Consider the following 27132-nt stretch of genomic DNA (forward strand, 5'->3'; position numbering starts at 1 on the left):
AACTTTGTTTATCTTTCTGGAGCCAGTTGATATATGTAATGTGATATAATAAAAATAAAAAAAAGATTTGTAATTGGCTTCTATTAAAAAAATCTTCATCCTTCCAATAATTATCAGCTACTAAAGCTGAGTTGTTCTTTTCTGTCTGGCCACAGTGCTCTCTGCTGACATCTCTGCTCGTCTTGGGAACTGCACAGAGTAGAAGAGGTTTGCTAATGGGACTTGCTTCTACTCTAGACAGTTCCCGAGACAGGTGTCATCAGAGAGCACTTAGACAGAAAAGAACAACTCTACTTGAGCAGCTCATAAGTACTGAAAGGATTAAGATTTTTTTAATAGAAGTAATTTACAAATCTGTTTAACTTTCTGGAGCCAGTTGACCCCTTTAATCTGACACATGAGGATCTTCTGGCAGAAGTACAGGGATGGCTAGATTTGCAGTTCAAGTGCCATGGATCTGTAAAAGGATTAGCCTCACTGTCATTAATTATGCTTTATTGTAATAAGGCAGAGCTTTACCTGTCCGTTTTAAATGAAACCAAACATCTCTTAATGTCCAAACCATGTGCTTCAATTGCAGGAGAAAAGAGAAAACCTTATTGTACTTGTTTATGCAGGTATCTGTTATGACTATGTTTAGTGGCCAATCAACCTGCAGAAGACCAAAAACATTATTTTATAATTTTATACAAATTTCAATAGATTTAATAAAATGTTACGATCTTGCCTAGTATCAACCAGATCTGTGTTAATGATCACACACAGATGAGAAGTTTTCAAAAACAACATCAAAGCCATAAAATGAAAATGTATTTTCTCATGATATACTGAATGGCTAGGACTGGTACCACATTTATTTTTCATTCAAAAAATATTTAAGCTTTTTGCTTTCTTATCATAGAACAAAATGTATATTAGTTTACCTTATATCTTAATTCCAAACAACTTAATGTATCAGGGGCTGTAGGTGTGAAGACTTCTGGGATGTACTTAAGTGCAAAAGAAAGATTGGAAGCAAGATGAGAGTCCCCATGTAGACCGTACTGCAGAGCTTTGTTCAATATAGAATTCAGAACCAAGGGAGTGAACAGCTCACTGAGTGTCTGACCCGATACAAGCTAGAAAACAAAAGAAGCAAGGTAAACAGAAACTACACACAGAGTCTTATTAATGAAAAACACGCCTCAAAGTACATCACAGAGTTCAATTTCTGAAAAATACTAATAACATATGTAAGACAGTGACAGGAGTGGTGGTCTGGGATTATTATATTTCTCCATGGTACCTGTCGTATGAAGATACTAGGTTTCAGGAAGGGCATATTTCATTAAAGGAAAACTGTCAGCCAGTTCACCCACACTAAACCCAATATACTGGATTATAGTGTGGGTGAACAGGAGTCCATACAGGGGTCACTTACATTTTTTCGTCCACTGGCCGCCGAGTTATGTCCCTGTAAATTCCAGCTCTTTGGTCCAAGGATCACGCTTTCAAGGCAGAGCCCCATGCGGCAGTCTGCCTCCCGCACTGAAGTTTCTAAGTCCTTCCCGTTGTTTGCATATTCATTATCTTCAACTCCACATCCCAGTGACGTGGAGTCACATGTCCCCTGAGCATAGCGCTCTGTGTGCTGTCAGAGCGCTGCGCCCAGGGGACATGTGCGAACCTTGGACTAAAGAGCGGAACTTTACAGGGGCATAACTCGCCGGCCAGTGGACGAAAAAATGTAAGTGACCCCTGTATGGACTCCTGTTCACCCACACTATAACCCAGTGGGTTTAGTGTGGGTGAACTGGCTGACAGTTTTCCTTTAACGGAAAGCTGGGTGAGAAATGTTAAATCCAGAAATAGTTAAAATCCGTGGCAAGACTTAGCTTGGTACGGACTTTAGTAAGGCTTGCTTTTGGGAGATGAAAGGCAGGTTCATACCCTTCCTGGGCCACTTCAGGTTTTCAGTGTGGGCCAGAAAAGCACAGAGTCTTAAGAAAGCAAGTTGCTGGGTTTTAAAAATAGGTGTAACTCAGTCTGTAAACTGTGAGGAACCCATACCTCACATGGCAGTTTGAACCTTACTTCTGTGTCCCTGTCTCTGACTGCTATTTGCCTGAATCTATGGAGCTAATCTTCACATACAATACAGTCAAAGTCTGCAGGGTTTTAACCCCCTTAAGGACACATGACGTACTGGAACGTCATGTGTCCGCTCCCGATCTATAACGTCATAGCGGGTCGGGCCCGGCCTCTAACAACGGCCGGGACCCGTGGCTAATAGCGCGCGGCATTGATCACGGTGCCGCACGCTATTAACCCTTTAGACGTGCCGTTCAAAGTTGAACGCCGCGTCTAAAGTGAAAGTATGCCGGTTAGCTCAGTGTGCTGTTCGGGATAGCCGTGGCAAAATCGCGGCATCCCGAACAGCTTACAGGACAGCAGGAGGGTCCCTACCTGCCTCCTCACTATCCGATCACCGAATGACTGCTCAGTGCCTGAGATCCAGGCATGAGCAATCAAGCGGCAGAATCGTCAATCAGTGGTTTCCTATGAGAAACCATTGATCAATGTAAAAGATCAGTGTGTGCAGTGTTATAGGTCCCTTTGGGAGCTATAACACTGCAAAAAAAAGTGAAAAAAAAAGTGAATAAAGATCATTTAACCCCTTCCCTAATAAAAGTTTGAATCACCCCCCTTTTCCCATAAAAAAAAAAAAAAAACAGTGTAAATAAAAATAAACATATGGTATCGCCGCGTGCGGAAATGTCCGAATTATAAAAATACATCGTTAATTAAACCGCACGCTCAATGGCGTACGCGCAAAAAAATTCCAAAGTCCAAAATAGTGCATTTTTGGTCACTTTTTATATCATGAAAAAATGAATAAAAAGCGATCAATAGGTCCTATCAATGCAAAAATGGTACCGCTAAAAACTTCAGATCACGGCGCAGAAAATTAGCCCTCATACCACCCAGTACGCGCAAAAATAAAAAATTTATAGGGGTCAGAAATGACAATTTTAAACGTATTAATTTTCCTGCATGTAGTTATGATTTTTTCCAGAAGTACGACAAAATCAAACCTATATAAGTAGGGTATCATTTTAACTGTATGGACCTACAGAATAAAGATAAGGTGTCATTTTTACCGAAAAATGTACTACGTAGAAACGGAAGTACCCATAAATTACAAAACAGCATTTTTTTTTTTTTCAATTTTGTCTCACAATGATTTTTTTTTCCATTTCGCCGTCGATTTTTGGGCAAAATGACTGATGTTGTTACAAAGTAGAATTGGTGGAGCAAAAAATAAGCCATCATATGGATTTTTAGGTACAAAATTGAAAGAGTTATGATTTTTTAAAGGCAAGGAGGAAAAAACGAAAATGCAAAAACGGAAAATCCCTTAAGGGGTTAAGGGCATGTTGTATTTTATTTCATAACCAGCACATATCCTATCCCACACCGTTTGATCACAGTTTTTAAATGTAGAACAGTTAACAGTTTTCCATAAAATCAGTTCTAAGAAAAATAAAAAAAAACACTCACATGACGTTGATACCCCACACGTGCCATGTGTTTCTGCTCTGCTCTTGACACATAGGAAACGTCTGCTCAGCAGACCACTGACTGTGGCGGGGACTCACCTCAACCAGCCATTGGCTGTGCAGACATTTTCAAGGTATAAAGATCAAAGCAGGAAGTGCTTGGCAATGGGGACAGACACCATCCAAATGGTACTAGCAAGGGATTGGCAGCTGGGGAGTATGCAGTTATTTTTCTTGACTGCACCCCGAGCCCTTTTAAATATAAAATTAACTCTCTGGAGTACCCCTTTAAAATCCTGTTACTATCAGCACCTTAAAATTTGTTTCATACATCATAACATGTGGGACATCACTAACAGTTTCGCTAGGTAAGAGAAAATAAGCCCTATATGTTTGCAAGAGGGTTGAACTGATCAATGACAATAGATCACCTTTTCAAAGAGTAAATCACTGAGTGACTGGGCAAATTCTCCATCTTCCATTAGCAAAAAATGTCTTATTGCTTCAAAATGTTTCTCCATATTCAGTTCCACAAAATAGTAATCCACTACAGCTTTGTTCACTAGAGAAACACTAGAAAAGAAATGCAGATTTAGAGTGGTGATTTTCTATAAAAAAAAAAAAAATTATAATAAATAAATAAAACATTAAAAGCAATACTCCACCCACGACAGCCCCCTTTTATGTGACTGCATGAGGAAAACTTTTACCATGAAAAATGGCTTTTGGCAAGAAAATATTAAAGGGACTCAAAAAAAAAATATTGAGTATGCAAAGCCTATTTACAACTAGAAGATACAAAGGATAAGTGTATTCCTTAAAAACGCACCTGGATACAATTGGAGCAGTAACAGAATATTTCATCAGCACTGGCAGGGACAGGAGCTCAATGAGTTGGACCGCAGTTTCATCAGTGGCTGAATCTATGTCAGGGTCCACAGGAAAGGAGAACTCTCGTGGCATTACATGACTAAGCATGTGGAGAACTGGAGGCTTTGCTGTAGGCCACAAACCAAATGGAAAGGAAACATTTTTATTAACCTTTTCCTTAAAATAAGACAAAAAACCTCAAAACAAAACAGAAAAGAGTGGGAAGATAGAAGGGGGGTAGGGAAAGAAATAATGGGAAAGAAAAGAAAGCATTAATGAAATCTGTAAAAAAAAACATTTTTTTGATTGAACTGGGTCACATGAGTGATAGCCAGGTAAAGTGCATGACAGAGTGCTCTTCACTTCCCAGCTGTCACTGCATCATTCTATGGGCGGCCGGCTATTAGTGACAATACTGTTGATATGTCTGGATGACACTTTTTTCCCCCAAATTACAATAGAGCTTTAAAGGGGTAATCTAGGCCAAAACTTTTTTTTTTTATATATCAACTGGCTCCGGAAAGTTAAACAGATTTGTGAATTACTTCTATTAAAAAAATCTTAATCCTTCCAATAGTTATTAGCTTCTGAAGTTGAGTTGCTGTTTTCTGTCTAACTGCTTTCTGATGACTCACGTCCCAGGAACTGTGCAGCTCCTATGGGGATATTCTCCCATCATGCACAGCTCCCGGGACGTGACATCATCATTGAGCAGTTAGACAGAAAACTTAAGAAGCTAATAACTATTGGAAGGATTAAGATTTTTTTTATATAAGTAATTTACAAATCTATTTAACTTTCCGGAGCCAGTTGATATATAAAAAAAAGTTTTTGCCTGGAATACCCCTTTAAGTAATACTCCATCTTGCTGTACACTTCATTTTATATTCAACATTATTTGGGTGGTTAAAAATATAATTTTGTTGTGTTACAATAATTTTTTTTTAAACACAAATTATTCTTACATTTACCACATAATGTGTTAAATCATTCCAGTAGAACCGGTCAGTTACCATGGTTACAAAGAGTCCCAGAAATTCTTTATGTGCACCCAGCTGCACAGGGAAACTTAGAACTACTGCAGAAGTCTACAATGATCTTCTGATCACTGTTATACTACAGTGTTGACAGCATAGTATAACTGACAGCATTATACTGACATTCAGTCTGTGGCTGGGCATCACAGGCTACTGCAGCTCACACCACGGGGTATCTGTTGTGTGACAGAGGGAGGCCCCTCCTCATCAGCACTGTAGATGCGGTGGTCAACTGGTGTGGCATCCACAGGGTTAACTGTCAGGATCAAAGCTCCGCTCGCTCCCCGACAGTTGCTTGGCTGTGTATAGCTGGCTCCGCCACAATCGCGTGGGCTCAGCTTCCAATGCCACAAACGCTCTGTGACAGGTATAACAGTCATAGAGCATTCAGTACCTGTTTGTGGCACATTAGTAAATGTGAGGGGGGGAACTTTTCAAGATGGGTGGCGACCATGGCGGCCATTTTGAGGTCGGCCATTTTGAATCCAACTTTTGTTTTTCAATAGTAAGAGGGTCATGTGACACATCAAACTTATTGGGAATTTCACAAGAAAAATAATGATGTGCTTGGTTTTAACGTAACTTTAGTATTTCATGAGTTCTATACAGATATACACATATATATATATACACACACACACACACATTAATATATATATATATATATATATATATATATATATATATATACACACACAAACACGTCATTTAGCAGGAAGGGGTTAAGCAATAAATCAAATACTACTACTTTGGAACAATTGTTTCACTGCTCTTTTGATCGACAATAGGAAAGTGGATTAACCAATCAAGCTGGAGAGTTCTTGCTTAACCCCTTAACGACGCAGGACGTAAACGTATGTCCTGGTGCGGTGGTACTTAACGCACCAGGACGTACATTTACGTCCTGTACATGACCTCCGATGCTCGTGGTCATGACCAATAGTTCCCGGTGATGCTGCTGATATGTCATTAACCCGGATCAGATAATCAATACAGATCACGGCATCTGCAAGAGTGCAGTCAGAAAAATGCATGATCGGATCGCCCGCAGCGCTGCCGTGGCGATCCGATCATCTGTAATGTTGGACGGAGGTCCCCTCACTTGCCTCCGTCCGTCTCCCGGCAACTTCTGCTCTGATCTGAGATCGAGCAGACCAGAACAGAAGATTGCCGATAACACTGATCAGTGCTATGCCTTATGCATAGCACAGAACAGTATTAGCAATCAAATAATTGCTATAAATAGTCCCCTAAGTGTAAAAATAAAAGTAAAAAAAAATTAGAAAAATCCCCTCCCCCAATAAAAATGTAAATTGTCCCTTTTTCCATTTTACCTCCAAAAAGTTAAAAAACATTTTTATAAACATATTTGGTATCGCCGCGTGCGTAAATATCAAAACTATTAAAATATAATGTTAATTATCCCGTACAGTGAACAGTGTGAATGTAAAAAAAAAAAAAAAAGCTTCAAATTTGCTGCTTTTTTAAAAATAAAATTTTATTCCCCAAAAAATTGATAAAGAATATATTAAAAGTTTTATATATGGAAATGTGGTATAAAAAAAGTACAGATCACAGCGCAAAAAGTGAACCCTCATACTGCCGCTTATATGGAAAAATGAAAAAGTTATAGGTCAGCAAAATAGAGGGGTTTTAAATGCACTAATTTGGTTAAAAAGTTATCGATTTTTTTTACGTGGTATAATAATAGTAAAGTATGTAATCATGGGAATCATTTTAATTGTATTGACCCACAGAATAAAGAAAACATGTCTGTTTTACCATAAAGTGTACAGCATGAATACGAAACCTTCCAAAATGAGCAAAATTGCGGTTTTCTTATCAATTTCCCAACACAAATAGTATTTTTTTGATTGCGCCATACATTTTATGGTAAAATGAGTGATGTCATTACAAAGGACAACTGGTCGCGCAAAAAACAAGCCCTCATACTAGTCTGTGGATGAAAATCTAAAAGAGTTATGATTTTTAGAAGGCGAGGAGAAAAAAGCAAAAACGTAAAAATAAAATCCAAATGGGCCGAGTCCTTAAGGGATTAAGAAGAGTTTGTACTTTTGGAAACCAATTATAAAATGTGTCAGGTATTAGTAATGTACACTGAAAACAAGTAGTATACAGCGCTATATACCAAATCTATTCTGAAGTAGCTTACACATCATGTCATAGTTGTCTTGATATTTTTCAAGACAATAGTTGTCTGCCAGTGTCTGCAGATAAACCTGCTGTTTCTGCCAGGAATCTTCATTAATTCTGTCTTCTTCGTCTTCCGAGTGATCACCACATGTGTCCCCTGTGTTCTGCATCTTGTCATCTGATTCTTCTTGCATGCACTTGAAATTGTCACTCTGATGAAACCAAAAAATTAAAAATTTGAAGTTTTCTGTAAACACTTTAGGTCCATGGCAGAGGGCTTAAATGCTCTGGGACATAGCTAAAAATGTCACATTAACATGGATGGATAAACCACTTGGCTAGATTAATCTTTTTGGAGTGCTTCGATTTCTTCTCTTCTATTTATATAGTAATTTAGTAGCATAGACAATTTATAATAATAATAATAATAAAAAACTGATTTAAACCAACAGCTTGTTGATGTTCATAATGAATAGGCATGCTGCTATCAATTTCACTAACATTATGGTCATCGGCTTTTCGAAGGCCACAAATGTTCTTTAATGCCTATCTGGTAGCATCATATATTAGTAAATCAGATTAGCTAGATTTTATCTTATTCTGGCTTAGAACTACCATAACATACAAAAAAAAGATACATTATCTTTTCTTAGGGCACAGCCTCTTACCTGTATATCAGCTAGGATTTCTGAAGAAGCCGGTTTACTGTCTTCAAGACTGTTTTCTGCTGCTAGAAAGAAAATAAAACTATTTCTATAGAAAAATAGCGACAACTGTATACAAAAAGGTGCCCATGTTGCTGTATTACTATGTGGAAGCTTAATATGTGTAAGTACTAAATTTGTTATCCTTAGAAACAGAATATATCACTGGTGGCTCTGGTAGATCTTCCACAAGGAGACATTGCACATGTATAAGTAAACTGATTGGTGTATAAGTAGACTGAATATGTATTAACCAATTACAGTATGTAGTACTTACCTACTTTACTGACTTCCTCATTTTCTTTCACACTTGGTGGTGACAATACAGCTACAGTGTCAGGAGAACATGTGAGTTCTAAGGAATGATCTTCTGTTTCTGAGGTTTCGGTAATCATAGAAGAAGCCGATCTTTCCCCATATAGCACATTCTGAACAGTAGAATCAGATGAATGGCCAAAAGGATTCCAGCGTGGTTTTGACTGCTCAGTGTCAGAAACAAGTTCTCCAAGCTGTATATGAGACTGTGAAGCATGTCCATGGATATTCCACCGAGGTCGTGTAGATAAAACATCAGACACATTCTCTCCAATCTTAATATTGGCATCAGATGCATGTCCATGGACACTCCACCGTGGTCTAGAAAGTTTCATGTCAGATACATTTTCACCAGGCTTAATGTTTGCCTGAGATATATGCCCATGCACATTCTGCCTTGGCTTAGAAGCTTCTATATCAGAAGCATACTCACCTATCTTTATATGACCTTCAGAGATATGGCCATGAATATTCCATCGAGGTCGAGTAGGCCTGACTTCGGACATATAGGCACCAAGGTTTATGTGGGAATCAGAAGAATGCCCATGCTGACTAGGTTGTGGTTTAGGCACAACAGTATCAGGAAAATATTCTCCAATTTTAATACTGGCATCTGATGCATGGCCATGCATATTCCAACGTGACCGTCTAGGCTGTTCATTAGACACATACTCCCCAATCTGAATGTGTCCTTGAGAGACTTGTGTAAATGCCACTGGTTTCAAAACTGTGTTAAAGTCATACTCACTTACAGGAATGATACTTGGAGTTTCTGTAGAGTCTTTGCTCTCAACAGTTTTTGAAAGATCAGACCCTATATCTTGTAAAGCATCATCAATATAAGACTGATCAGTTAGTTGTGCATCTTGTTTTTCAGTGGCAGGTACTGGAAGAAAATCTTCAAAGTCCAATGCAGGTGTATCTAAATCTGTGCAATCCTCTGCCTGGTCTGGTGAATGTAAGCTTTTTACGGTTTTCTTCACAGTAGCTGAAGTTACAGTATTTTGCAAAGGCATTAAACACCCATCCTTCTGTTCTGCTTGATCAACACTGTCTGAAGAAACATTTTCCAAAGCAAGTGTCTACAGAAAAGAATATAGGGACAATTAAACATCATTTTATCATATACATCTATATATTGGGCACCAATGCTATCTAGACTGACTTTGTAAAACAGGCAAGCTATTCCGTAAGATGTTGTCCATACACACTTCTTCTATTTAATCTAGGACTGTAAGTTCAGTAAACAATCCTAAACGGAAGTGATACACCTACTGTAATAGATTGTATCCCGGAGTTGTGTTTGTTTAGGGTGTTTGACAAAGAGTCATGAGACAGTGTGCCTTTGTGAAACACTTACTTGGTCGCAAATTGATCGCAATGTGTTGGATAAGGGAGAGGCCTCCTAGGTTGTTTCAACAGAAAAAGAGTTTTTTTTTTTTTTGTAGTCTTCATTGGGGAACACAGGGACCATGGGCATAGGCTGCTGCCACTAGGAGGCCGATAAGGAAAAAAAACAAAAAACATTTTGGCTCCTCCTAAGCAGGCTATACCCGCTCACTGACACGGAGCTATCTAGTTGGTCCAAAAGCAGTAGACGCCCCAAAAAAAGCAAAATAAGGTAAAATCCAAAAGAGACAGGAAGAGTCAGTGAGTCAGGTCTCGGCCGCATTGCAAGATGGGAAAAATCTGAGACAACAGTCATTTTGTATGCTGGTAAAAATAAATATTGGAGAGAAAACCGTCACACACAGGTACAGACACTATATTATGAACTACACTAACTTTACAGCCCCTGTAGCATAGTCAAATAAAAAAAAAATCCTGGAATACCTCTTTAACAATGTGGTTTCTAAAGAAAATATTGTTTTTAACAATTGCGGGTTCTTTCAAAAGTTCCAAAAAGTATGGAAACAATATTGTAACTTTCCACTTACTCAATATTCAGCACTATCACTCTCAGCAACATCTAGTAACTGTCAAAGCTCTACAGCTCTTTAGTTAAGGAATTTGTTTCCAGACTGGTTATTGTTTTCTCTTTCCTACCTCATGCAGTAAGTATTCATCATAGATCCATTTGAAGTGTGAGTTATTACATTATAATAAAATAATTTTATTGTTTGGGTTGTTAATGATGTGGAGATATCAAGTGTGTTTTTCTGTTTTATGTAATAATTATTAATTCTCTATGATAAGCAGTAAAAAATAAATAAAAAACATTTCACAGAAATAGACTTTTATTATATTAAAGCACTCAAAAAACTGTGTGGATGAGCTCCTCAGTAGCTCTTTTGATACATCTGATAGAACATATAAGACAGTCCGTATCCTCCACAACACACAAAGTCTAAATAAAGATAACGTCACAAGATAGGTAAAAATGACCGAATGATAATAATATATAGAAAAAAATACACCGATGTATGTCTATTGCACCCATGCCCCAGGTGGCTCAGGAAGGGATAAGGATGGGACAACTGGAGGGCCGGGACCAAGAGCCTGTCACTCCCTGCAGCCAATACAGCTCTAGGCCCTATTCCTAGGCGGAATTGTCATCCTAAAAAGGATGGTCCCGCTGCGGAACCTTGCTGCCACTCACTGTACTCACCCTACCGTATACTGACTTGCTTACTAAGAGTATTACTGACTACCTAGCCGGGCAAATCCCTACGGCTAGATGTTCTTATAATTAGAAACAATCTGAAATACGGTATACGGTATATCCTACTTAATTTCTGTAGCACACTTGTGGGTAATTACTGCTTGAAAATACCCCAAAGGTTATGATATCTATCACATTTCATGCAGTAATTGTAAACTATATATTAGATACCGCATCCATTTACAATGTATATAGATAAGATCTGGATGGAAAGGAACAGAGATAATATGTTTAGAAAGGTGCAGAGATAATATATACTACATAAATGGATATACTTGCGTATTAAGATATATATATATATATATCCAGATGTTTACAGCACTCAATGGAGAAAGATAAATGGTTTGCTATGTATATAATGCGCCATACACCTCAATCAAATATAGAGGGCAGTGTTAGTGTGGTCTGGGTCAACACATGTACAATAGATACTTTGGTGAAATAAGTTGTCTGCTGGGTTATATCCACACTTACAGCAGACAACATTCATAGAGAGATAAGATAAGTAGATAAGGAGAGAGATAAGATGTGTAGATATCAAGGCTCAAACCCTCAGTGTTCCCCTTTATAGAGATCCCATCTTGAGTGGTGGGGATTTAGTTCAAGATCTGCCGCCCTTTTAACATCACCAGCTACCAGCAAATACCGCCCCCAACTCCATAATGCACAATGATATTGCTATCTGAGATCGGGACCTCCTGCGCACCAAAGATTGATGCGCTCCCTGTGTTAATGAGGTGGTCATATGCCTATTACTGATTGCGTAACCATGCGCTCCAGCGGTGCGTTCCGAACACCAGAACTCGCATTGTGCGAATGCGCATCTAGGCATAACACATCCTCACCTTCTGGTCTATGTGCTTGTGTTCTACCAGTGCGTACCACATAACTTGAACGAGTGTGAACCGCCGCACAGCTAAATTCTCATAGTGTCGGTTAACAGGAAGTGATACGTGTGTTCCACCAGTGCGTACCACATGACCGGAACTTGCGTCATATGCCACACAAAGGTATTCTCATAGTCATAGTTACTAGGAAGTGACACAGGCATCTATATCTGATAGAATACGGACATGGTAGCGTCCCAGTATCCATGGCAACAGGGCGAGAATACTTATTACAGAGCCTCAGGTATATATTATGGATAATAATTTCATTAAATGTAAGTAATACAAGTTAACACTCACCCACATATATAATACATATCAAAACCTGAGACTTTTTTTAGTATCCAATGTATCTCTATCTTATAGTAAGGGAATAACAACAGAATGGGTCATTAGATAAATCTTGGATCATTGAAGTGGTACATATTCCTTTTGACCACTCTTAGATAAGACACAGATAGAAATGCAAGACACTGAAAAGAATTAATACTTAAATGAAATAATAAAAGTTATATTTTAGAAGTCTATATTTCTGTGAAATATTTTGGTCGATAGACAGTATAAAACATCTATGGAAGAATTCTATGGCATGGCAGGGTTTTTGGATCGAGTAGATACGGAAGCTTGGTTGACACAGGCCAGGGAAGTATTTTCTGAACGCGAGACACTGTCAGCGTGTACACTTATGCCTTCTCTTAAAAGTACATTTAGAGAATTAACCAACTTGCAAATCAAATGTGAAATTGTGGTACTTTCATTAGAAAATTATATACAAAACCGGATTGTACCGATTGGACTTAAGATCAATCTATTACCAGCACAACGTTCAAGTACCCCTCAATTATTGGAGAAGTGGGAGCAACTAGCAGCAAATAGCTCCTTGGAGTTTATGAAATTGCTTTTGGACGAGGAATATAGAATATTAGAAACATAAACACAACAATTGAACCGCTTCATATCAGCTCAAACGTTTAAGTCTAACCCGGACTACAGTAAACAAGAAACATCACTTCAAACAGCAATAGAGGGATACAAGTGTTTAAAAAGGAACGGAAACACAAACAGTTCCTCTAGGACCTTTCAAAATGTAAATGAAAAAGAGCATATCATTTTGTCCAGATAACAAAACCTGTGGTTTCAAGTACCGATGTATCATCATCTGATTACGAAACCTTGGATACAGAAAGAGGCAATCAAAGGTATCAAGACACCTATAGAGGCAGAGGAAGATGCAGGAATAGACAGAATAGGTATAGGAGATCGCAGAACATTCCCAATCAACGAAGGATGGGGGGATCCGCTGGAGCCTATATGGGACCCCCTTCTATGGGACCTTCACATCAGGCATCATCTGGAGAAGGTGGAATAAATTTGGGACAAAACCCCGCTCCATCTATTTCTTCTTCCTCTGAACCGTCATATCTTCCTCCTTTTTTTAGAGAAGGGCCCTTTACCTCAACGAGCTCAACCCCATTTGCAATACCAGCTACGGGAGCGTCCAAACAGTGACCAACTACAAATTATGAATTTGTCTTCAAGAACTTTCAATATACAGGAGCTTGAGGTTCTGAGGAAGGGTCTATCATTTGTTCCAGTTACCAAATATAGAGGATCTATATTTGGTCACTGGAACAAATGATAGACCCTTCCTCAGAACCTCAAGCTCCTGTATACTGAAAGTTCTTGAAGACAAATAATTTGTAGTTGGTCACTGTTTAATCATTCTGATTGGATCAAAGATGTTAATTTATTTTGCCGTAAATTGAAGTGGCACAGATTCTTTCGTCTTAATGATAGGCGTCAGTGTATGGAGATGGGATTGAATGTGGAGAATTTATCCGGGGTCAGGATCTTAGAGGAGTTACTATCTGAGAGGGAAAGGACCCAAGGTCTGGAACCCTTCACTGACCTGAAACCTCAAAGCACAGCTATACCTCCCATGTCTGACATTACTAGTGTCGATATATTTTTGGAACTGGTTACAAATGATTTAGAATCCATATCTGAGCATGGCCCTGTGAGGCATAACCTCACACAGGAAGAGATGTCCGCTCTGGATGACCAGATTATAATAAAACCATAAAATAAGGGCGGTAACATGGTCATCATGGATCATGAGCCTTATAGGAAGATGTGTCTTGACCTTCTGTTATGTCCAGAAAACTATGAAGTTCCAACACAAGATCCATCTGAGAGATATTTAACTGAGCTGAGGAGTTTGTTGTCTGCTGCTAAAGAGAATGTACTGATAAGTACTTCAGAATTTAAGTTTCTATGCCCGGAGACCCCTATGATTGCCACTTTCTATTTTCTCCCCAAAGTCCATAAAGGGACTAATCCACTCAAGGGAGACCAACTGTTTCAGGGATTAATTCCCTGACACAGGGGATCAGTCTATAAGTGGACAAAATCCTGCGAGGATTTGTAACATCTTTACCATCGTATTTGAGGGATACGATGGCTTTCCTCAAGAGGATTGAAAATGTCCCTGTAGATCAGGATACATTTTTGGCAAGTATAGACATTGAATCGCTATACAGTTCCATTCCGCACGATAAAGGGATCTTAGCAGCATAATTTTTTCTACGGTCTAGAGGTAGTCAATTTGGCCCCTACAATACCTTTGTCATTTCTTTATTGCAATTTATACTTACCCCCTGTGCCCCCACATACGCGAACCTGCTCCTGAGTTGGTGGGAGGACACGTGTGTTCCTCCCAGAAGAAAAGACTTTGTCATCATGCATCCAATTATGGATGCATTCTATAGATGACATTCATTCTATGGGGTGGGAGTGTCGAGGACTTTGAGAGGTTCATTGACACCCTCAATGACAATCAGATAGGGTTGTTCTTTACGTTTGAGATCAACCCACAGGAATTATCTTTCCTTGACGTCAGGATATACAAGAATCAGGAAGGGGGCCTATCTACAGCCCTATACCGTAAATCTACAGCAACAAACTCTCTTTTACATTGGTCAAGTTACCACCCGAATCCTCTTAAAAGAGGAATTCCAAAAGGGCAGTACCTGCGTATAAGAAGGAATTGTTCCTCAGACTCTGAGTTCAGACAGAAAGCGTCTCAACTTCGTCAACGTTTTCTGGACAGAGGGTATCCTCCGGATACTTTAAGTTTTATTTCGTCGCAAAAGAAGCAGATCAGGAATCTTTACTGTCCCCAAATATGAAAAAATCTCTTATGGGCTAACACTGATGATCGGGACATACGATGACCGTTCATCTTCAGTATACAAGATACTAGCTAAACATTGGAGTGTTTTACAGGCAGATCCACTTTTGGATCGTATCATTTCGGATAGACCCCTGATTTCATACAGAAAAGGCCGTAGCCTGAAAGAAAGACTAGTACATAGCCACTATACCCGGCCAAAACAAAGTAGCACCTGGCTTCATTCTAAACTCAAGGGTACTTTTCCCTGTGGATCGTGTATAGCCTGCCCTCATGTTCCCAAGCGAAATGGATTTACCAGTTCCAGCACAGGTAAAGCCTTTTATTCATGGGAATTTGCTAATTGTAAGTCTAGGGGTCTCATCTATGTCTGTCAGTGTGCCTGTCCGAAGGATTATGTGGCGAAGACTTTGAGGGAACTAAGAAGGAGAGTTGGGGAGCATCTCGGCGACATTAGCGATAATAGGAATACTTATATTGCCAAACACGTACACGATCTCTATGGAGTGGATCCCGCTGACCTAAAATATTTTATCCTGCATTTAGCTGTTTCATTTAAGTATTAATTATTTTCGGTAACTTGCATTTCACCTTTAAAATCACTTTATACCCTATCTAACAGAAGATCCAAATCTGCATTATCAGGACACTTTGGATGTGCGACGACTGTGTCTTATCTAAGAGTGGTCAAAAGGAATATGTACCACTTCAATTATCCAAAATGTATCTAATGACCCATTCTGTTGTTATTCCCTTACTATAAGATAGAGACACATTGGATACACTGGCAAAGTCTAAGGTTTTGATATGTATTATATATGTGGGTGAGTGTTAACTTGTATTACTCCCATATAATGAAAATATTATCCATAATATATACCTGAGGCTCTGTAATAAGTATTCTCACCCTGTTGCCATGGATACAGGGATGCTACCATGTCCGTATTCTATCAGATATAGACGCCTGTGCCACTTCCTAGTAACTAGGACTATGAGAATACCTTTGTGTGGTGTATGAAGCAAGTTCCCGTCAAGTGGTACGCACTGGTGGAACACACGTATCACTTCCTGTTAACCGTCACTATGAGAATTTAGCTGTGCGGCGGTTCACACTCGTTCGAGTTATCTGGTAGGCACTGATGGAATGCAAGCACATAGACCAGAAGGTGAGGATGTGTTATGCCTAGATGCGCATTCGCACGATGCGAGTTCTGGTGTTCAGAACGTACCGCTGGAGCGCATGGTTACGCAATCAGTAATGGGCATAGTGACCACCTCACTAACACAGGGAGAACATCAATCTTTGGTGCGCAGGATGTCACCGATCTCCGATAGCCCTATCAGTGTGCATTATGGAGTTGGGGGCGGTATTTGCTGGTAGCTGGTGATGTTAAAAGGGCGGCAGATCTTGAACACAAATCGCAGCCACTTGAGATGGGAAAGGGGAACACCGAAGGTTTGAGCCTTGATATCTACACATGTTATCTCTCTCCTGATGATCTTTGATGGAAGAAACGCATTGAGAGGCTACATGTTATCATTGAACATCTGAAAGTATAAGTATACGCCTTAAGTCTATATATACCCTATACTGCATTATGGATCTGGATAGGTATAGGTACACTGAGCAGCATATGTATAGTTCTTTGTTTAGTGTTCCCTCTTAAAAAATCTGCTGGTAGTGGTGAACACGTTTTTTGGTTGCATCATGTTTATAAAGATTGCGATATGTAGACTTGCAATATTTGTCCATCTGTATTGTTTGTGCATGCTTACTAAACATCTGTTGCATTTATGTGGCTTGCTTCCATCTGTCTGCAGTGTTGCTACTGCTTTGTATTGTATGGCATGCAATTTTTGTCGGCCTGTGTCCTATGTGTACACCGTTTTGAACACATGCTCTATCTGCAATCTGAACATATGCTGCATATATGTGGTTTGCTATAGTTGGTTTGTAGGTTTTTCCTTACTGCACTATTTTTGGCTATTTGTGGCTTTAAAGTATATTGGTGACGATGAATGTTGTCTGCTGTAAGTGTGGATATAACCCAGCAGACAACTTATTTCACCAATGTATCTATTGTACATGTGTTGACCCAGACCACACTAACACTGCCCTCTATATTTGATTGAGGTGTATGGCGCATTCTATACATAGCAAACCATTTATCTTTCTCCATTGAGTGCTGTAAACATCTGGATATATATATATCTTAATACGCAAGTATATCCATTTATGTAGTATATATTATCTCTGCACCTTTCTAAACATATTATCTCTGTTCCTTTCCATCCAGATCTTATCTATATACATTGTAAATGGATGCGGTATCTAATATATAGTTTACAATTACTGCATGAAATGTGATAGATATCATAACCTTTGGGGTATTTTCAAGCAGTAATTACCCACAAGAGTGCTACAGGAATTAAATAGACTCAGGATATAACGTATTTCAGATTGTTTCTAATTATAAGTACATCTAGCCGTAGGAATATGCCCTGCTAGGTAGTCAGTAATACTCTTAGTAAGCAAGTCAGTATACGGTAGGGTGAGTACAGCGAGTGGCAGAAAGGTTCCGCAGCGGGACCATCCTTTTTAGGATGACAATTCTGCCTAGGAATAGGGCCTAGAGCAGTATTAGCTGCAGGGAGTGACAGGCTCTTGGTCCCGGCCCTCCAGTTGTCCCACCCTTATCCCTTCCTGAGCCACCTGGGGCACGGGTGCAATAGACATACATCGGTGTATTTTTTTCTATATATTATTATCATTCAGTAATTTTTACCCATCTTGTGACGTTATCTTTAGACTTTGTGTTTTGTGGAGGATACGTACTGTGTTATATGTTCTATCAGACATATCAAAAGAGTTACTGAGGAGCTCATCCACACAGTTTTTTGAGTGCTTTATTATAATTTTTTTGTCTCCCTTGTTTTATGGGCATGTAATAATAAAAGTTGTATTTCAGAAGTCTATATTTCTGTGAAATATTTTGGTCGATACAGTATAAACAATCTGTGGGAAAAAAAAAAAACATAAAACAAGCCATGATAGCTTATTTTGTCAATCTGCCTACCAAAAAACGGAAATTAAAAAGCTCAAAAAGTCATATGTATTCCAAAATTGTACCAATAAAAAACAACAATTTTACAGTAAAAGGTATTTCACCCAGCTTACCAGTACTCTAACTCTCAGGATGAGTGGAGGGAATTGGGTTATGGAAAACGTTTAAGTTTTTGTTTTTTTTTTACTGAAAAAAAAAAAACTGTTCAATAAACGTGATCTGATCACATGACAAACCTTATCCATTTGATCCTTTAATGGAACAGGATCATAGGTTTCTAAATGTGGCTGTTGTCTAGATGAACCCACTGGATTCTGTTCAAGCAATTCCTAAACAGAAGCAGACAGAACAATCAGTATGAGGACGTTGCTAAGGCAGATTACTAACCTACAATGCCAGAAGGAATCAGGAATACCTTTAAGTGTTTTTCATCATTCATGAAAAATTGCAAGCGAGCAGTTTCTAATTTATGACGCTGAAGCTTCCACAGAGCTCTCTGTTCTTTCCGAGTGGCCTCCTCAGATAAGCGACTGTAATGCTGAATGAGTTCTTGTCTATTAGCAAAAGGTGAGAAATATCAGAGATTAGGAAAGGTTTCTTACAGTAATGACTTAAATGGGGGGATTCCTTATATGTGGCCCCTGAGATCATGGATTTTGTTATGCATTATGATATACCCAGCATCCTTTTCTTCTGCCCAATCTGCCTGGGAAAAGTGGACATTTTAAATAAAAATTATGCTGTCACAGCAATGTATGTGCATCCCACTGAACCTGTTATAACAAAACCGCGGAGACACAAGAGTAAGACATCAGAACACAATGTTTACAATGTCATATTCACAGATAAAATATCAAGAAGGGACATGACACCTAGATTTAAAATCTGCATACCATACTGGTACTATATTTTGTGATTTCTTGTCTCTTCTGGAGTGGCGATAAAAGCCAGAGGCACAGGCATAGTAAACTACTATGAAATTCCTGCTCTTACTACCAGGAGCAGAGAAAGCTCAGCTCCTGAAAGTTTAACCGCTGTCAAATTACGACCACAGCATGTAAGGAGCATCTTTCACCCCACTGGAACCCCTGCGACATGACAGTCAATTGGCAATGGGTTTCCATGGCAATCCGAGGCCTACCCATAGATTGGGAGGTAATGGAAAAAATCCAAAACGATAAGTCCAGCACTCCAGAGTTCGGCATAAAAACACACTTTTTTATTCAATCCATAAAGATAAAAACACAAAAAAGGCAGTGCAGATCAAATTGCAGTGCAGATTTTATCTACACTGCCTTTTTTGTGATTTTATCTTTATGGATTGAATAAAGAAGTGCGTTTTTTTATACCAAACTCCGGAATGCTGGACTTATCGTTTTGGATTTTTTCCATTACCTCCCTCCTACGCTCTCACTGCATACAGCCAAGTGCCTGCCCGTGCACCAGGAGTCCAAACCGTGTGATACCTGCATTGAAACCCCGGTGAGCTGTATCTATATTTTTCTTTATATCTCTACCCGTAGATTGCCTGTCATGGTTTAGCTGGGAGGCATAATACACTGCACTACAATAGTGATACAATTATCACATGGACAAGCGAAAAAATAAGGTTTAATAAAATATAATAAAAACTCAAAAAGGTGGACCGTTACCCACAAGACAGTTTCTAACACGGATAGAGGTGTCAGCAGAGAGCACTGTGGTCAGACTGGAAAGAACTTCACAACTTCCTCTGGAGCATACAGTAGCTGATAACCCTTCCAGTACTTAAGATTTTTTTAATAGAAGTAATTTACAAATCTGTTTAAGCACATGCAATGTGTGACAGTGGGTGGTCATTAAGGTGTTAATACAAGAGGCAACTGAAATCCCTTTGTTCTAGACATCCACGGAGGTCTAAGTGGTCTGACCCATACTGATCTGATATTCTTGGTATATCTAATCAATATATTATATTCTTAACATTCATAAAACAAAATTAAAAAACAGACAACAGCCAGCATTTCTGGTGGAAAAGAATGAATTGCTAGATGACAGAACTCTGGAAAAGAAAGTACATCAATGGTTCATTGGAATAGTTTACCTTGCTTTTAATTCTAGTTCCTCTTCTAATGCTTTTAACCTTTTCTCACGATCCTGTAGCTCCCGAGCATAGCTAAAGTAATCATCAGCCTCCTCCTGTTTATCTGCAAGTCGTCTCTTTTGTAACAAAAATGAAAAAAGTTACAAAGATCAATTGTATCATTATCCTTACTGTAAGCAGTACTTTTTGAAAAAGAACCACAGCCTCTTTATTTAAAGGAAAGCTATCAGCCTGTTCACCCACACTAAACCCAATACAGTGGATTATAGTGTGGGTAAACAGGACTCAGAGAAGGGGTCACTTACTCAAATATGTCCAGTAGGTCCTGAGATTTGTCTCCCAGAAGATCCTCTGCTAAATTCAGTGAATCGCACACAGGGGGGCGGGGCTCCCCTCACACAATTTACATATTAATTGTCTGTGACTCCACTTTACTAGGATGTGGACTCACAGACAATGTATTAGGGATCGACCGATATCGTTTTTTTAGGGCCGATACCGATAATCGGTGGAGGCTAGGGCCGATAGCCGATAACTTATACCGATATTTCGGTATAAGTTATCGGCTATTTATCCCCCCGCAACACCGCTGCAGATCATTGATTTAAAGCGGGCGCTTTAAATTAATGCACTGTAGTGGCTTTTGCGGTGCCATAGGCCGCTGCCGCCACCCGCTTCTCTCCCCCTGCCTTTCCGGGGGTCCTGAGTCCTATCACCACCCACCACCGCCGCACCGCTCCGCGCCCCCTACCGCCCCACCGCACCGCCCCGGCCCCATTGCCTCCCCCATCCCCGGTTTTATAATTACCTTTTCCCAGGGTCCACTCTAAATCTGGATCCGGTGGCGTCCTCCTGAGCTGTCACTGTGCGCACTGATGGTGACGTCGCGCACGTCACGTCACTCGTCCTTGCGCACAGCGTAACATAAGACGCAGCAGGAGCAAGAAGTAGCGTGGGCCCCGGGAACAGGTAATTACAAAACCGGGGATGGGGGACGCAATGGGGCCGGGGCGGTGCAGTGGGGGGTGCGACGCGGCGGGGGGGGGGGGGGGGGGGAGAGGCGGTGCGGCTGGTCGTGTGGGGGGGGAGGCGGTGCGGCGGGTCGTGGGGGGCGGTCGCGGTGCGTTGGTCACGGTGCGGGGGGGCGGTGCGGGGGGCATTATCGGCAAGGTAATTGCCGATACCGATAATGCCCAAAATCGTGATTATCGGCCGATAATATCTGCCAAACCGATAATCGGTCGATCCCTACAATGTATATGTAAATTGAATGTGCGGAGCCCCTCCCTCCTATATCCTAGTGAAGTCACAGTCAATGAATATGTAAATTGAGCGTGCAGAGCCCCATCCCCCTGTGCGCGATTCACTGAATTTTGCATAGGATCTTCTGGGAGACATATCTCAGGACCTACGGGACATATTTAACCCCTTAAGGACCAAGCGGTTTTCTGTTTTTGCACTTTTGTTTTTTCCTCATTTTTTAAAAATCATAACCCTTTCAATTTTGCACCTAAAAATCCATATTAGTGCTTATTTTTTGTGCCACCAATTCTACTTTTTAATGACATTAGTCATTTTACCCAAAAATCTATGGCGAAACGGAAAAAAAAAAATCATTGCACGACAAAATTGAAGAAAAAACACAATTTTGTAAATTTTGGGGGCTTCTGTTTCTATGCCGTACATTTTTTCGGTAAAAATGACACCTTATCTTTATTCTGTAGGTCCATACGGTTAAAATGATACCCTACTTATATAGGTTTGATTTTGTCATACTTTTGGAAAAAAAATCATAACTGCATGCAGGAAACTTAATACATTTAAAATTGTCCTCTTTTGACCCCTATAACTTTTTATTTTTTTCGCGTACTGGGTGGTATGAGGGCTTATTTTTTTTCGCCGTGATCTGAAGTTTTAAACGGTACTATTTTTGTTTTGATCGGACTTTTTTATTGCATTTTATTCCTCTATTTATGGTATGAAAAGTGACCAAAAATACGCTATTTTGGACTTTGGAATTTTTTTGCGCGTATGCCATTGACCATGTGATTTAATTTACGATATATTTTTATAGTTCGGACATTTACGCACGCAGCGATATCATATAGGTTTATTTTTATTATGTTTATATATTTTTTATATGGAATTTGGGAAAAGGGGGGTGATTTCAACTTTTAATAAGGAAGGGGTTAATGTGTGTGTTTTTAAACTTTTTAAAAACTTTTTCTTTTTACACTTTTAGATTCCTCATACAGATCACTATGGTTGAATAGAACCATAGTGATCTGTGTGCTCTGCGCTCGAATGATAAAGCCTGGTCCTGCCAGGCTGTATCATTCAGAGAGCCGGAGCAGACACAGGAGCATAGGTAAGCCCTCAGGCTACCTCGGCAGTGGATCGCCCCCCCCTCGATCGCGCTGCGGGGGGGGCGATCCCCCCCACTGGACCACCAGGGACTGAATACAGGCACCTTTAGACTAAAGGGTTAATAGCCGCCCGTGGCTATTAACGCCGGCCCCCAGCTGCAGGAATCAGCTGGGGGCCGGCCGGTATGAAGCGGGCTCGAGTCAGGAGCCCGCTTCCTACCCGGTTAAGGGCCATTGGACGTGTATACACGTCCATGGTCCTTAAGAGGTTAAGCAATGTTCACTCACACTATAACCTAGTATATTGGGTTTAGTGTAAATGAACAGGCTGACAGTTTTCCTTAAGTGATCACTGCTGATCAATTATCAGAAACCCAAAACCAATTACACAGAAGGTTCAAGGACTCCTTCAAGCAAACTTTCACTGATACCTAATCCATTCTTCAAGAACCACTTCCATATTATATTACCTCTTGGTCTTTCTCATATTGTTCTTTCAGCTTAAGAAACAGTTCCCTCTTCTTCGCATCTGAAGACATTCTCCCTGCCAGCTGTTGATCTGAAAAAAGCAAAGGAGAAAAAAAAATCTGAAATAAGGTAATAAAACACACACACACAGACATACACACACACACACACAAAAAAAAAACTTATGATCTTAAATACAAACCTTTGAATCTTTCTAGGAGTTTTTCTGAAGTTTCACGAGCCTGAATGATTAAGTCCTGTTTTGCAATTTCCGCTTGTAACTCCTAAAATAATACATCACATGATGATAACACTGTTTATCAACACATCATATTAGACTATGTAAGAAACAATAACGTACTAAGATATCTAACTTGCCTGACATTCATTTTGCCAAGATCTAGTGCTAGAAAACTAAAAAAGAAACGCTACTCTGGCGACTCTTCCCTTTACAATTATTAAGAAATACTTTGTAAAGACGGTGGTGAAATCCGCCACCATTGTGTATCAGAATAAAGAATGTTGCAGATGGCAAAATCAGCAACATGCCCAAAACATCACAGTTTTTTCCTGCTTTGTGCGAATAGGGTTTTTGAATATGTCCTTAAAGCTAATATATCACCAGTTTTGCGGTAGCAAAGCCAGTGACAGCCCTAAATAGATTACTGGAAGTCAGACAAAGCCGTTCTTAGGCAAAACGCGTCGGAGCTGTGGTTGTGGGTCCTGGGTGAGTCCTGTATTTCATTACACTGGCCTATGTCTATTTAACACTGCCATTTATCAGCTACCATTGTTGCTGCTAATCTGCACTAGTCACCTTCCCATTTGCTGCTATTAGTGCCTTCCCCCACCCTTCCCTCCCCCCTTTTTTTATTGTTTCACTTGTGCGTTTTTTCAGTTATTTAACTGGCACATTGCACCTAAACTTGTGTGTTATTGCTTCTTTTTCAGTTATCCTTGCACTTTTTTGCATCTGTTTGCACTGTGTGTACAAGCACTGATTTATTTCTCCTTTATTTATTCAGATGCAATACATCACCTATGCACCAGCACTTCACTAAATAGCAACTTCGGCCATTGATTTTTCTATATTATATATCCTACCCCCTTTTTTTAAATTAAATATACAGGACTCCATATCCCAGCACCCCCTCATTTTTCTTTTATCTTACATACATAACTATTATTTTTCTATATATTTTTAATATGCCCATATGAATTAATTCTGTATGCATTGTTTTATTTATTTTGTGTAATAAGGAGATTTTTGTTTACTTACCGTAAAATCTCTTTCTCGAAGGATCCATTGGGGGACACAGACCGTGGGTGTATGCTGCTGTCTCTAGGAGGTGTGACACTATGGTAATAAAAAAAGTCGGCTCCTCCCAGCAGGATATACCCGCCTTCAGGCTCTGAGCTAATCAGTTTAAGTTCCAGAGCAATAGGAGGAGATCAACAGGTCAAAGAAAAACCCCAAACTGTCCGAGAACCAGAAGAAAAAACATAACTGAACACACCCTCGGACAGAGAACCAAAAGGAAAATCCAAAAAAGGGCGGGAGCCGTGTCCCCCAATGGATCCTTCGAGAAAGAGATTTTACGGTAAGTAAACAAAAATCTCCTTTTCTCTATCGGCTCCATTGGGGGACACAGACCGTGGGACGTACCAAAGCCGTCCCTTGGGTGGGCAGATAAGCAGTCAGGCAGATGGCCGATCCACTGCCGCCTGCAAAACTTTACGACCCAGACTAGCATCAGCCGATGCGAAAGTAGGAAGTCGGTAAAACCTCGAGAAAGTGTGCAAAGACGACCAGGTAGCCGCCTTGGAAATCTGCGAGGCCGAAGCTCTATTCTGGAGAGCCCAGGATGCCCCAACAGAACGGGTAGAATGAGCCACAACCCTGAAAGGAGGAATCTTCCCCTTACAGCGATAGGCTTCCGAAATGGTGGACCGAATCCACCGAGAAATGGTGGCCTTGGAAGCAGGTTGTCCTTTGCGACGACCTTCTGTAAGGACGAAAAAGGAATCACACTGACAAAACAAAGAAGTGATGGAGAGATGAGACCGAACAGCCTGAACTACATCCAGCTTGTGTAGTAAGCGCTCCTTAGGAGGAGCAGGACAAAAGGACGGGAGGACAATGTCCTAATTGAGATGAAAGGATGAAAGGCAGAGACCACCTTAGGCAAAAAGGAAGGATCTGGCCCGAAAACAACCTTGTCCTGGTGGATCACCAGGAACGGAGAACGACAGGAAAGAGCTGCCAATTCAGACACCCTCCGGATGGAGGCGATAGCAACAAGAAATGCCACTTTCCAAGAAAGGAGGTGGAGAGACACCTCTCTAAGGGGCTCAAAGGGTGCACCCTGGAGGGCACTCAGAACCAAATTCAAGTCTCAAGGGGGAGAGGGTGACTGATAAGGAGGAACAGCCTGCGCCACTCCTTGAAGGAAGGTCCGGACATGAGAATTAGAAGCCAGGGGCCGCTGGGAAAGAACAGCAAGGGCCGAAACCTGACCTTTAAGTGAACTGAGAGACAACCCCAGTTCCAATCCCGACTGCAAAAAGGAGAGAAGACGGGGAATCGAGAAGGTTACCGGGGAGAAGTCCTGAGCTTCACACCAACGAAAATAAGATCGCCAAGTACGGTGGTAAATTCTTGCGGAGGAGGGCTTACGAGCCTTGAGCATGGTGTAAATGACATGGGAAGAGAACCCGCGGGCCCTCAAAACCGCGGTCTCAACCGCCACGCCGTCAAATGCAGGGACTGTAAATTGGGGTGGCAAAGAGGACCCTGAGAGAGCAGGTCCGGGTGGAGCGGAAGGCGCAGTGGAGCGTCGTCAAGGAGCCCGACTACGTCGGCGTACCACGACCTTCGGGGCCAATCTGAAGCTACCAGAATGGCGGGGATGTCCTCTGCCTTGAGCTTCCTCAGCACCCTGGGAAGGAGCGGAAGAGGAGAGAACAGATAGGGTAGGGCAAACCACGCCCAAGGAATCACTAGGGCGTCCACGGCCAGAGCCTGAGGGTCCATGTACGGAATGCCCCAGAGGTTGCAGAGCTGCGCGAAGACCTCCCGACGTAGAGACCACTCACCGGGGTCTGGTGAGGACCGACTGAGGAAGTCCGCTTTCAAGTTGAGCACTCCCGGAATGTGAATCGCCGAAATGGCCGGAACCTTGCTCTCCGCCCAGGTGAGAATCTTGGTCACCTCGGCCATGGCTGACGAGCTGCGAGTGCCGCCCTGTCAATTTATGTACGCCACGGCCGTGGCGTTGTCCGATTGGACGCTGACAGGACGGGACTGGAAGACGGGACTCCCAATGAAGGAGACAAAGAAGAATTGCCCGTAATTCCAATAAGTTTATCGGAAGAAAGGTCTCCTGAGGAGACCAGAGTCCCTGAACCGTCCAATCCCGGAACACGCCGCCCCAGCCCGACAGGCTGGCATCCGTTGTAACAACCTGCCAGTGAAGGGGAAGAAACGACCACCGTTGAAGAAGAAGGGGGGAAAGGAGCCACAAGAGCAGAGACTGACGGACCCTGCGGGGAGAACAATCTGACGATCGAGGGACAGAGGAGACCTGTTCCATCGAGAGAGAATCTCCAGTAGTAATGAAACTGGGCAAAGGGTACGGCCTCCATAGTTGCCACCATCCGACCCAGGACTTCCATACAAGTGCGGATGGAGACTGATACCTGGGTCCGAAGAGAGCGGACCCCCGACCGGAGTGTCAGACGTTTGTCCGGCAGAAGACAAATTCGGGCAGAGGCCGTGTGGAATCGAAGTCC

General features: G+C 41.0%; 1 protein-coding gene across 3 annotated transcripts in view; it reads right to left on the reverse strand.

The window, feature by feature from the left end:
• Window positions 1-27132, reverse strand: part of TUBGCP6 (tubulin gamma complex associated protein 6) — a 53637-nt gene that overhangs the window by 2967 nt on the left and 23538 nt on the right. For 2 of the 3 annotated variants that reach the window (XM_056573743.1, XM_056573744.1), the window contains exons 12-23: window positions 23543-23624; window positions 23343-23431; window positions 20507-20622; window positions 18839-18977; window positions 18660-18752; window positions 8582-9701; window positions 8269-8330; window positions 7620-7812; window positions 4369-4537; window positions 3971-4112; window positions 924-1118; window positions 520-652 (exon numbers count right to left, since the gene is read on the reverse strand). In XM_056573743.1, the coding sequence (XP_056429718.1) occupies window positions 520-652; window positions 924-1118; window positions 3971-4112; window positions 4369-4537; window positions 7620-7812; window positions 8269-8330; window positions 8582-9701; window positions 18660-18752; window positions 18839-18977; window positions 20507-20622; window positions 23343-23431; window positions 23543-23624 (2533 nt within the window). The remainder of the gene's footprint in view (window positions 1-519; window positions 653-923; window positions 1119-3970; window positions 4113-4368; window positions 4538-7619; window positions 7813-8268; window positions 8331-8581; window positions 9702-18659; window positions 18753-18838; window positions 18978-20506; window positions 20623-23342; window positions 23432-23542; window positions 23625-27132) is intronic. The other variant, XM_056573745.1, reaches the window with a different exon arrangement.

Source organism: Hyla sarda, chromosome 4 (assembly GCF_029499605.1).
Source record: "Hyla sarda isolate aHylSar1 chromosome 4, aHylSar1.hap1, whole genome shotgun sequence".
Lineage (NCBI taxonomy): Eukaryota > Metazoa > Chordata > Amphibia > Anura > Hylidae > Hyla > Hyla sarda.